The 13,823-nt window shown below is 36.2% G+C and overlaps 1 protein-coding gene across 6 annotated transcripts in view; it reads left to right on the top strand.

Annotated features, from left to right (window-relative positions):
- Window positions 1–13,823, top strand: part of LOC132564243 (dual specificity tyrosine-phosphorylation-regulated kinase 1A-like) — a 74,815-nt gene that overhangs the window by 56,237 nt on the left and 4,755 nt on the right. For 4 of the 6 annotated variants that reach the window (XM_060228914.1, XM_060228911.1, XM_060228912.1 and 1 more), the window contains exons 4-8: window positions 963–1,110; window positions 1,515–1,801; window positions 11,308–11,454; window positions 12,383–12,523; window positions 12,945–13,227. In XM_060228914.1, coding sequence (XP_060084897.1) covers window positions 963–1,110; window positions 1,515–1,801; window positions 11,308–11,454; window positions 12,383–12,523; window positions 12,945–13,227 — 1,006 coding nt within the window. Of the gene's footprint in view, window positions 1–962; window positions 1,111–1,514; window positions 1,802–11,307; window positions 11,455–12,382; window positions 12,524–12,944; window positions 13,228–13,641; window positions 13,706–13,823 lie in introns of all 6 variants that reach the window. The other 2 variants (XM_060228915.1, XM_060228917.1) reach the window with 1 other exon arrangement.

The raw sequence follows: 13,823 nt of genomic DNA on the forward strand, positions 1-13,823 counted from the left end.
AAGAGAATGACACACATGTTACTGTAAGAGAATGACACACATGTTACTGTAAGAGAATGACACATGTTACTGTAAGAGTGTTACTGTAAGAGAATGACACATGTTACTGTAAGAGTGTTACTGTAAGAGAATGACACATGTTACTGTAAGAGAATGACACAGATGTTACTGTAAGAGAATGACACACATGTTACTGTAAGAGAATGACACATGTTACTGTAAGAGAATGACACACATGTTACTGTAAGAGAATGACACACATGTTACTGTAAGAGAATGACACATGTTACTGTAAGAGAATGACACATGTTACTGTAAGAGAATGACACACATGTTACTGTAAGAGAATGACACACATGTTACTGTAAGAGAATGACACATGTTACTGTAAGAGAATGACACATGTTACTGTAAGAGAATGACACATGTTACTGTAAGAGAATGACACACATGTTACTGTAAGAGAATGACACATGTTACTGTAAGAGAATGACACATGTTACTGTAAGAGAATGACACACATGTTACTGTAAGAGAATGACACACATGTTACTGTAAGAGAATGACACATGTTACTGTAAGAGAATGACACATGTTACTGTAAGAGAATGACACACATGTTACTGTAAGAGAATGACACAGATGTTACTGTAAGAGAATGACACAGATGTTACTGTAAGAGAATGACACATGTTACTGTAAGAGTAAGAGAATGACACATGTTACTGTAAGAAAATGACACACATGTTACTGTAAGAGAATGACACACATGTTACTGTAAGAGAATGACACATGTTACTGTAAGAGAATGACACATGTTACTGTAAGAGAATGACACATGTTACTGTAAGAGAATGACACATGTTACTGTAAGAGAATGACACATGTTACTGTAAGAGAATGACACATGTTACTTTAAGAGAATGATGTATGAATATTGATTTCATTTTATTTCTTTTTAGGTGGTGAAGGCATACGACCACACTGACCAGGAGCAAGTCGCTATTAAGATAATCAAGAACAAAAAGCCTTTCCTTAACCAGGCCCAAATAGAGGTCAAACTACTAGAACTTATGAATAAACATGACAGGGAAAATAAGTATTATATAGGTAAGTACATTGTGGGGAAGTTAACGTATTGACAAGTACGTTGTGGGGAAGTTAACGTATTGACAAGTACGTTGTGGGGAAGTTAACGTATTGACAAGTACGTTGTGGGGAAGTTAAACACTTATTGGAAATTACACTATAACAGAAAAAACTTGTTGGCAATACATTTTGGGGAAGATTAAAACATGATAAGAACATTTTAGAAAAGATATTTAAAAAAGTATTGGTAATGTACTTGTGGGGAAGATAAAATTTATTGGAAATAGTAAGTCACCATATCAAAACATTGGTTTTCAAGATTTTCATTAAAAATTTCTTGGTCCTGCACTTGCATTGCCGTGTTTCGTTTATTAACAGTACAATCTGTTGTGTATGCTAATGTTAATGTTTCTTTTCTTTTGCAGTTAAACTCAAGAGACACTTCATGTTTAGGAATCACCTTTGTCTTGTGTTCGAACTTCTTTCTTACAATTTGTATGATCTATTACGGAACACCAATTTCCGAGGAGTCTCGTTAAATTTGACTCGAAAGTTTGCTCAACAACTGTGTACGGCGTTGCTATTTTTAGCAACACCTGAGCTAAACATTATACATTGTGACCTTAAACCTGAAAACATTCTGTTATGTAATCCGAAACGAAGTGCAATCAAGATTGTGGATTTTGGGAGTTCCTGTCAACTAGGTCAACGGGTAAGTAACTCAAAAAAACTAAACTGGTATGGAACGGTCACTCATTAGTGATTGCATTGTCAATGAGTGAGTTCTATCATCTACAACGGCATTTGTCTATGTAATGTACATATAACACCAGATACTTTGAATGGTTTGTCTGGACAACCACGGCTCAAACACTGCTTTACTGATGTTCAAATTGGTTGTCATCGGAATAGCAGCTTGTGTAATTCCATCAGATGGAACAGCCTTACTGTAGTAAATGGTAAAATCAGCTGAATTGTTGCAAAAACTAAAGCTGAGATTTTGGTCTTAACGTTATTCCAAATTTGTTTTAAATTTGAAGCAAGGGTAATCAAATTGTCATTTTAGTTTAATTGAACATTGTGGTTTAAAAATTGAATCTACATCATGAAACAGCGATAAACTTAGAAATAGATCTAATGCAAATGTAATGGACAGGCAGACAGACAGAACAAATGCTGTATGTTTGGTTCAAAAACTTTTAGCAAATGTGACGGACAGGCAGACAGACAGAACAAATGCTGTATGTTTGGTCCAAAAACTCATAACAAATGTGATGGACGGGCAGACAGACAGAACAAATGCTGTATGTTTGGTCCAAAAACTTTTAACAAATGTGATGGACAGGCAGACAGACAGGAGAAATGCTGTATGTTTGGTCCAAAAACTCGTAACAAATGTGATGGACGGGCAGACAGACAGGACAAATGCTGTATGTTTAGTCCAAAAACTTGTAACAAATGTGACGAATGGACAGACAGACAGGACAAATGCTTTATCTCCACAAAGGAAGTTTTTGATTGAAAACTTTAAGTTAGTGATAGATATTTGAGTCGCCTTAATCAAGGTTTCACAGAATTCTTTCTTGTAAGTAAAATTACCTCCGAACACTTAGGAATTCCAAATACTTCATTCCCCACAAAAAAATAAAAAAAGGAAGATATCTCCAAGTAATCTTTTATTGAAAAATATACATATATAAAGAAAGTAAGTGACTGTTTTGGTCCATCATATCAAAGCCTTGGAATTTAATGGCATAAAAACGCTGATGTTAAATCTAGAAGGGAGATAAAGATGTTGGTGAATATAGACTGATACTGTCATAGTGTAGGTGATGAGCCCGGTTTATCCCCTAGATTCTTAAATCACATTGCCATGTGGTGTCTATCACACTCTAATCTTAGTCTATATAATCAGTGTCTCAAATCCTACCACGCCATTGCACACCTCGTCCAGAAATGGCTACCCAACCTATTAGATAACAGGGAAAAATTGGATTTAAAAGAGAAAAGGGAAAAAAAATCATGTCTTTTGGACAATGTTTCAGCGAGGTTGCAGACAATTTTAATGAAAGTATTAGCTGTAGCCAAGAAGTTATCTTTACAATCAGATGTAGCGATATGCTTGCTAGCTTCTATTGTATATGTAGGAAATAATTTCTTTTTATAGCTTATTATCTGCTCATGGTTTATCAACATCGAAGATGTCAGTTAAACATTTTCTGTATTCCCTTTTGCCTGGCTTGTACCTAGAATTAAGTTTACTGCAAGATTTTCCAGATTTGTACCTCATACATGCAGTTTAAAGATTGGCAAACTAGATAGCATGTTTGAATTTTACACAACAGGGTGCGAGACGACACTTTAAAAAAAATAATCTTTTGATAATAAGGGGCTGCTTGAACATAAAATAATTATAGAAACACTGAAAAAAAAAAATTGGATTAGAAAGCAGATTAACAGATATTCAAACAGAGATAAACAGCTGACTAGGAGGTTTGATGTTGGTGAAGGAGGGAACAATACTTGGTTCTGTGTCTGGTTAGGTACGTGGAGGTCACAGCTTTCGAGCAGTACCTGTTGTCATGTTTGAGTAGCTCTCCTTCATTCATCACACATTCTCTGGATCGTTAGACAATGAGTCTTTAGGATATTCCAATTTCTCTAATAGATGTTTGAGTTTTTCTTTGGCATGGACTATGTATTATCGATTGTCAACTTAATTTGATATTTATAGGTTTGATCATCTTCCACTCGCATCAGATTACATGAAATTTATGAAATTTTTGAGAGAAAAAAATATTGTAAAATTACTTTAGTGAAATAGTTTTTTGTATTCTGACACCAGTTTTAAAGTTTCCGAAAGAAATGACTGAATTTGATGAAGGTTATGGCAGACAGGTGTTACACATGGTGTTGAATTGGTGTTGTATCTGACTGGTCCCTTGAACTCAAACTTTGTGAATCATTCACTAAAAAATTAATCATCTCGGCTAGAGATGGTGAGTGGATGTATGTAAGTCAGACTCATGATTACTACCATCTAATGAGAATCATCCAACCACTAGAGGGGGAGGGGGTTTGTAGGGAAGGAGGGGCTTTTACGGGGGTTTGTAGGGAAGGAGGGGGTTTTACGGGGAGTTGGTAGGGTAGGAGGGGGTTTTATGAGGAGTTGCTAGGGTAGGAGGGGGTTTTACAGGGAGTTGGTACGGGGGGTTTGTAGGGAAGGAGGGGCTTTTACGGGGGGTTTGTAGGGAAGGAGGGGCTTTTACGGGGGGTTTGTAGGGAAGGAGGGCCTTTTACGGGGGGTTTGTAGGGAAGGAGGGGCTTTTACGGGGGGTTTGTGGTAGGGTAGTAGGGTAGGAGGGGGGGGTTTTAGTTGAGGAGTTACGGGGAGTTGGTAGGATAGGAGGGGGTAGGGTAGGAAGGGGTTTTATCGTTTTATGGGGAGATGGGGAGTTGGTAGGAGATGGTAGGGTAGGAGGGCTTTTACGGGGAGATGGTAGGGTAGGAGGGGGTTTTACGGGGAGTTTATAGGGTAGGAGGGGGTTTTACGGGGAGTTGGTAGGATAGGAGAGGGTTTTACGGGGAGATGGTAGGGAAGGAGAGGGTTTTACGGGGAGATGGGAGGGTAGGAGAGGGTTTTACGGGGAGATGGAAGGGTTTTACGGGGAGATGGAAGGGTAGGAGATGGAAGGGTAGGAGGGGGTTTTACGGGGAGTTGGTAGGGTAGAAAGGGGTTTTATGAGGAGTTGGTAGGGTAGGAAGGGGTTTTACGGGGAGTTGGTAGGATAGGAGGGGGTTTTACGGGGAGTTGGTAGGATAGGAGAGGGTTTTACGGGGAGATGGTAGGGTAGGAGAGGGTTTTACGGGGAGATGGAAGGGTAGAAGGGGGTTTTACGGGGAGATGGTAGGGTAGGAGGGGGTTTTACGGGGAGATGGTAGGGTAGGAGGGGGTTTTACGGGGAGATGGTAGGGTAGGAGGGGGTTTTACGGGGAGATGGAAGGGTAGGAGGGGGTTTAGTTGATGAATTTCATAGACATTTGATTTCTTGGAATAAATCAAATAATTTTAACAGTTATTAAACAAATGAATTGATAGATTGAAAATTTACACTAATGATTAAGAGTAACCAGGAAAGCTACAAAAATGATCTTCCAATTAAAACTAAGTGACCAAGATATATATAAATGATCGTGTTACATTCCATCTGGTTTCAGATTGTAACAAAATATATACATTACAGTGTGTCATATGTCCGTTAATGCTGTTGTATTGTGGAGCTTATCATATAAACACTCAAATCTCATTGACATTCTTATCTAGTATTATATACAAATCAACAATAATTGAATATTTGATATGAATCTGTCTCAGTAGACCAGCATATTAATACGTTTATAGGTATGATCAAATGTGTAAAATTTTTGTGATTTCAAGAACATAAATTGTTAAGCATTTTATATAAAGTAGGTCATTTTGAAGTATCAATTACACACACAGCAGGTACTTGTTATAGATTTGTAGAATATTTTAGTATGTAGGTGACGATAATATCATGATGTATTAGATCGCACTTGAATAATACTTCATAAATTATACATATTTCATTTGTTCTGCACATATGTTATTCACTTCACAACTATAGGTACAATAATAGGTTTAGATTGCCGATTCAGATGTCTGTGAAATGGATGAAATTGCCATCATTTCAGAAAATTGTTTGTCTCATGTTGGTCGGTTCAAATGAAATATGCGTTGCTTGATTAAATACTAGGGGAAAAAAATAGATTTTGAAAAATGGGATTTAACCAAATCCATTTTACTTCTGTTCTGCATCTCTGATGTGCATGTCACAAGCAATCAAGTTGTTAAAAGGTTATGAGGTGATAATTTGTCCACAGTATTGAATTCATTTATTTGAAAACTCTTCCTTCCTGCATTCAGAATCCAATGGAAATCCTTCATTTTACTCCTGAAGTCCATATGTTGAACTGTCATGGGAGTAAATTGTAGAATTCCTTGTTTCTTGGCTGTCAATTCAAAGTGAACAAATGGGAAATCTTCTTCAATGGAGATAAAAATGAATGATCCGTCTCTCTACCTTAACATATATAGGATTTGATTTAGCCTAGATGATATGACAGAAGCACACCTGATACCAACAATAAATCTGGGTTTTTTTAGTACAGCTGATATATAACTCCTGCACAGGTGTGGATACTCTAATAATATTTAACAACCTATGCTTGTAGTCATTAAAAGTACATTAATAAACTGATGCTATGTTACTGTCTCAAGTTTCTTAGTTATGGTATTGGAAAGACTGACTTACCCTTTTCTTTGTCTGTTGAAATTGGCCAAAATAATGTGAAAGGATAGGAAAAAAAGGCCATTTTACGGATACGGAATGGTTTCTTAAATTTGCGTTATCAACAAATTTTTATAAACTGTTGAAACTCTTTTATGAGTAATTAGGTGGTTGGGAGGAGGAGGTGTTATAGAAGAAATGGGCAAAACTTATGATGTCATTAGGTTTTGAGAGGGGAGTTTAAAAGTATAAAGTAAGAAGGATGTGAGGTGTAAAGTGGATGTATTAGCAGTGTCCATGACTCAAGTGTTGTGTCTGGTTGTATATATCCATCACTATGTAGATCTGGTAAAACCCGAGCATTAGTCAGACTACTGATGTCTCTCACTGATTGCCCACCAGACCTCTACATGTCCATTTCTCATTGGGGCAAAAATCTCAAAATCACTGCATAGTGATGAGAAGAAGAAAAAACAGAAAATGCACATGTATACTTCACAGATCTGAAAAGTGCCTGTAATTACGCTCAACCTACAAAAAAGAGTTTTGAAGAAAAAAAATAAGTATGAAAGTAGGGAACATTTAATGACAATGTTTTGGATTTTTTTTTTTTCTTTTTTAAATTTCCTTAAAATGTTCATAAAATGTCATAACATGAAAGGAAGTGCCAGCCATTTCCTTGACATCGGTGCCCAAAATTCCAGCTGTTTTTAAGAGTAGAAACAATTGTCCTTGACCTTGGTGACCCAGAAATGCTGATGTATAGTATATTTCAGATAATCTGTCATTCTATACCATTACTGAGGAGCATTCAGTGGATTGTTTACATTATGCTAGTCTTGGACAAGTCCCAAGTCCTGTTGCCAATTGCTTGGTATACAAGCACCTGATAGAAATTCCAGAATAATGTTGAGGTATGATACACATTTTTCGGTGTGACGGCTGTAAAGAGGTGTTGTTACGGGGAAGACATACGTCTACATCACATTCAGACATGTATGTGGAGGTATTAGCAAGGTGGCACAGAACAAGTAGTTCATGGCTGATATAAGAAACTTGTGGAAAACTCTTTTATTGTGCTGTTCACAGACCATATGAATAGACTGCACAATATGTATTGCAAAACACCCGAGACTTTGTGAGGACTTTTTCTAGCATCACAACTCCAAACCTTGTAGAAGAATTTGGTAGAATTTTAGAGTGTATTCGAGCTAGATACAACACTATTCCAAACCTTGTAGAACAATTTGGTAGATATTTAGAGTGTATTCTAGCTAGATACAACACTACTCCAAACCTTGTAGAACAATTTGGTAGATATTTAGAGTGTTTTATTCTAGCTAGATACAACACTACTCCAAACCTTGTAGAACAATTTGGTAGATATTTAGAGTGTGTTATTCTAGCTAGATACAACACTATTCCAAACCTTGGTGAACAACTTGGTAGATATTTAGAGTGTATTCTATCTAGATACACTAAACCGAACCTTGGTGAACAACATGGTAGATATTTAGAGTGTATTCTATCTAGATACACTAAACCGAACCTTGGTGAACAACTTGGTAGATATTTAGAGTGTATTCTATCTAGATACACTAAACCGAACCTTGGTGAACAACTTGGTAGATATTTAGAGTGTATTCTATCTAGATACACTAAACCGAACCTTGGTGAACAACTTGGTAGATATTTAGAGTGTATTCTAGCTAGATACAACACTATTCCAAACCTTGGTGAACAACTTGGTAGATATTTAGAGTGTATTCTATCTAGATACACTAAACCGAACCTTGGTGAACAATTTGGTAGATATTTAGAGTGTATTCTATCTAGATACACTAAACCGAACCTTGGTGAACAATTTGGTAGATATTTAGAGTGTATTCTATCTAGATACACTAAACCGAACCTTGGTGAACAATTTGGTAGATATTTAGAGTGTATTCTATCTAGATACACTAAACCGAACCTTGGTGAACAACTTGGTAGATGTTTAGAGTGTATTCTATCTAGATACACTAAACCGAACCTTGGTGAACAATTTGGTAGATGTTTAGAGTGTATTCTATCTAGATACACTAAACCGAACCTTGGTGAACAACTTGGTAGATGTTTAGAGTGTATTCTATCTAGATACACTAAACCGAACCTTGGTGAACAACTTGGTAGATATTTAGAGTGTATTCTATCTAGATACACTAAACCGAACCTTGGTGAACAATTTTGTAGATAGATATTTAGAGTGTATTCTATCTAGATACACTAAACCGAACCTTGGTGAACAATTTGGTAGATATTTAGAGTGTATTCTATCTAGATACACTAAACCGAACCTTGGTGAACAATTTGGTAGATATTTAGAGTGTATTCTATCTAGATACACTAAACCGAACCTTGGTGAACAATTTGGTAGATATTTAGAGTGTATTCTATCTAGATACACTGAACCGAACCTTGGTGAACAACTTGGTAGATATTTAGAGTGTATTCTATCTAGATACACTGAACCGAACCTTGGTGAACAACTTGGTAGATATTTAGAGTGTATTCTATCTAGATACACTATTCCAAACCTTGGTGAACAACTTGGTAGATATTTAGAGTGTATTCTATCTAGATACACTAAACCGAACCTTGGTGAACAACTTGGTAGATATTTAGAGTGTATTCTATCTAGATACACTAAACCGAACCTTGGTGAACAATTTGGTAGATATTTAGAGAGTGTTTACATATTTAGATTCAGTAAAACTTGTACCCTATTATAGATTCCATGTGCTTTAAGTATTAAAGTGTTCCTCCTGGTAGACTGTAGTCAGACTCAGCATTTAGTATTCTGAAGATTCAGGATACCAGACTTGTGTGGGGTGACAGGGTGCAGAGCTGTTTTCACTTAGAGCTTCAATAGTACCTTGTAGCCTCTGTTCTAAATTATTTTCAAGCATAATTGAAGAAGCCTAGTCTGATACATGGGCATCCATAAATCCTGTTACACGATTGCAGTCAATGATTTCAAAAAAATTATTTCAAAGTTCATTTTGTCATGATCTTTTTAAAAGTTTGATCAATAGTGTATAGGTTATAGAAAAATGAAAGTATTTTAATTAAAACACGTTTCTACCAGGTAATGATATTACATGTTATTTTTATTAGTGTGATTTTACGGCACAACTATGAGAGGGGATAAAGTATGGATCATAGTTGTTTTGTTTTTGTTTTTTTAAGTGGGGGTGAAGGGGGGGGGTCTGAGGTTTTAATATACAAGCAAGTTCAAAATCATGTATTAAGGATTTTCAAGGAGGGCAGTGTATGTCAATATCTAACCAAGATAAAAAAAAAATGTTGAGCTGACAATGTTTGCTCAATTTTGTCTATGTTTACTTATGAATGTATTTGCGATAAGAATATGAAATTCATTGCTATGATATATTTTGTCAGTTTTGAAAAACAACAAATGTTATATTTTCAAAACTTATTTGTATCACTGTACAGTATGGCCACACACAGTGTATCATAGATTCGCATTAAACAGACTTTGATATATGTTTGTCAAACACTGCAGCATTTGGAGTAATTCAGAACCATCTTTACTTACTATAGGATCTTACACAAGATAAGAAAAACCTCACAAGTATGATGAAACAACACAACATGTTTTGTTGCGGTGATAGAAAATCAATCAAGTGTAGGCTTTAGACTACACTAACCAGACATCGCTCATTTACATAGGCACCAGTTTGTGGTGAGGATAAACTCATTAGCTGTACACATAAATCCAATCCTGCACAGCTCGTGTCTGACTGCCAGGGACCAATGTCTGGACGATTGGATTCTGTGCTGACCATCAAGACTGACCCGGTTGGTCTAGACTTGAGTCGTCACTGACCAATTCACACTTATGGTTGATGATTGTGCAGCATCTATAACAGCTTACGGTCACTTACTAAGCATAATAAATGAAATCTATATCGCTGTCAGACTTGGACCAGCTCCCTATGGATTTCTGAGTGGTCATTCCATCACATACTGGAACGTCTAGACCGTGCCCAAGATGTGTCACGACGCGTCTAGACGAGTGATGGTCTGCTCTAGCATATAAATGTGATTTTGTCTTTTTGTTGGAAGGCAGTGTCCAGATGATTTCTGACTGGTCAGTGGTTGTCCACTGAATAGCAAGGCTGGCCATGAATTTGACCTGATGTAGACATCACTTTTGGTCTATGATTAGACAGGTCGTCGTGTCAAAACCGAATACTTATTCTATCATAGCTCAATGTTACACATGATCTTATTTGTAGTTTCATTTTAATGTTTTGTCTCTTCAGACAATTCCTGAGCCTATTTTGCTGACAGTCATTGTGACCTTGACCTTATAATAATTGATTGTGTCTACTGTTATTTTGTATGATGTTGTTGTAATAGTCGGATATTAAAAGCTGTTTGATCATGACCTTGCAATAATAGACCTTTTTTTCCTACATTGATGGTGACCTTGACCTTGCAGTAATAGACCTTTTTTTCTTACATTCATTGTGACCTTGACCTTGCAGTTGTTGACCTTTTTTCTGTCAGTCATTGTGACCTTGACCTTGCTGTAATTGACTGTTATAATAATGTATGATGTCATCGTAAAAGGTTTGTGTTAAAAAGCACCAACAACTCTGTCACTAACAATTCAAAATAAAAAAATCATATTAATTTGTTCTTACAACAAAGTCCACCATATGATGAAAATATTGCAAGAGAGAAAGTTGTTTAAAACGACTTTAACTTAATTTAGAAACTTTGTTTTACTTTCATTCACTAGATGTAGTTAAATGACCTTGTTCAAAATAGATAAGAAAGAACTTTGATTTTTGTATGAAAGATGTACCAGTGTATAATGAAAGAATTTTGTGTGTTACAGATATACCAGTATATACAGAGTCGATTTTACCGATCTCCTGAAGTACTACTAGGAATTCCCTATGACCTGGCTATAGATATGTGGTCACTAGGGTGTATACTTGTGGAAATGCACACAGGAGAACCTCTATTTGCTGGCTCTAACGAGGTAAGTCTATCTCTCCTGGTGTCATTGGGGAATATTCTGAAAAATAACATTGATGAAAGAAAACAAATAACGATCAGAAGTGGTTGTTTCGTGATGTGTCAGATTTTCACAACTTTATTTTGAAAGTAACAACTGTATTGTAATGTTTAGCATGCACGTTGACAATCTAAGGGAGACGATTTTCTCAAAAGTTTATAATTGTAAATATTGGTAACTTTCATCTGGGAGAAAGTCACAAAAAGGAATTGAGACCCAGAAATTATCTTGTGTTAATTCTTCAGGGCTAGAAAAAACTATTTTCAGCTATTTGTTTGTCAAGCAAGTGAAACTTGAAATTCCCGAATCCAATATTCACTCACCCAAAGAAAAAAGGCAACAAAATATAATTTAAGGAACACAAATTTTATTATCAATTTCTATATCAAATGTTTGAACTCAACACATGCTTTTATTGTTTTACTCATATTTAATTCACTGTTAATGCGAGCGAGAACATCAACGTTTTGACAGTAACTACGTACACAAAACAACCTTGTTTACAACATTTGTGGTGACGTAATAGGTTTTAGCATAGTCTGGATCAGCCGAAGTCTTGACACATTGTGTAAACAAGGATACTACATCGATGTATTTGATTGACTATCGGTGGATTTAAATTAGTTTTAAGAGTGTTGATAAACGTCATTTATTATGGAATATTCAATAGTCAGAACTACAAATTTCACTTGCCCGCCGAACAAGTAGCTGAAACAAATCAGTCGCCCTCAGGTAGCTTTGGCTTGTCTAGACTAGCGGACTAGTGGATTTTTCTAACTCTGTTCTTAAATGTAGGGATATGACCTTGTTGTCATTGAAACATTGCACAAAATTTTCCAGCCAATTGTCATACAAGAACGTACATTCTATAAAATAACTGTTTCTGTTACAGTTCGACCAGATGATGAAGATTGTAGAGGTACTTGGTATGCCTCCTAAAAACTTGCTGGACCAGGCACCCAAGGCTAGAAAATATTTCGACCAGTTACCAGATGGAACCTACATATGCAAGAAGTCAAAAGATGGCAAGAAGGTATGCATACAAAATGTTAGCAGAAATGAAACTAAATTTGAAAGTTGGTTGGTTGACAGATTTTCTGTCTCTGAGACTCCATCTGTTGCTGGGTATTGTCTCACTGACAATCGTTAAGTGTTCTGGCAACATGTTTTTGAAAGTGTCCTATATCAAGTTTACATAAGAATACAAAGCGTTTACTGTAGGTGTCATACCTAGAGAAATGGTTAATATCTCAAACATTTATTAGGTTCATATTTGTCATAAAGGAAATCTACAAAAATTGTTGAGATTTTGTAATGGTGGAATTAAAACTGTTGGCTAAGCCTATGATTTAGTACACTAGATGTCATTATGATGGAACATTTATCAAACATTTATAAGTTTCCAGATTGTTGATCATTGAGTGTCTTGATTAATGGTTTGTGTCTTGTTACAGTACAAACAGCCTGGATCACGGAAGCTCCATGAAGTAATAGGAGCTGAGACAGGCGGGCCAGGAGGACGTAGAGCTGGGGAACCTGGACATAATGTGGCTGACTACCTAAAGTTTAAAGACCTTATTCTCCGGATGCTTGAATTTGATCCGAAAACAAGGATAACACCATACTATGCTCTTCAGCACAACTTCTTCAAGAAAACAACAGACGAAAGTACCAATACACCTAATAGTGCGTCTAACAGTCCAGCCATGGAACAGCAGCATGTGTCCAGTCCCACAGGTAATTTTAGCATCGCTTTACTCTCTTCTTTTGCATGATTTTCAAGTCTCTTGTCTTAAGTGGGGTTGCAGGACAGATCACGGTTATAGTTCCTTTGTCGTTCTAGAGTTTAAATCCATGTGTGGTGACCATCATACTGTGTATGTTGCTTGAGAGTTCTGTATTTTTCTTGTCTTCTGTGCTGGCATAACTTAAAGGACTTACTTTGCATGAATGTCTCTGAGATCTTCTCACTTTTAACAATCCATATGTGCTCAGGTTTTTTAAAAAAAAATTGGAAACTTGAATAAATATTGGTACAAGAGTTGTTCTAAACCCTGCAAAACGATTTCCACATCTTATTATTTTACATTAGATAGCTTCATAACACTGCGCAAATTTAATTCACTCATTTTTGCCCTCCTGTAATTTCAGAAATAAAATGGATCTCATCACCTATAGCGTCTTAGAGGGGGGAGAAATACTACAACCGGTTTATGTAAATATCTCTTTTATTCTTCCTGGTTCATTTTAGTGTAGCTCAGTGTTTGCTTTTACATGTAGGTCTAAATTTTAGATGGTATTTTATTTAATGAAAGTTTTCAAACTTTTCATTT

This window comes from Ylistrum balloti, unplaced genomic scaffold (genome assembly GCF_031769215.1).
Source record: "Ylistrum balloti isolate Yb309-2 unplaced genomic scaffold, AGI_CSIRO_Ybal_v1 Utg372102, whole genome shotgun sequence".
NCBI classification, from domain to species: Eukaryota; Metazoa; Mollusca; class Bivalvia; order Pectinida; family Pectinidae; genus Ylistrum; species Ylistrum balloti.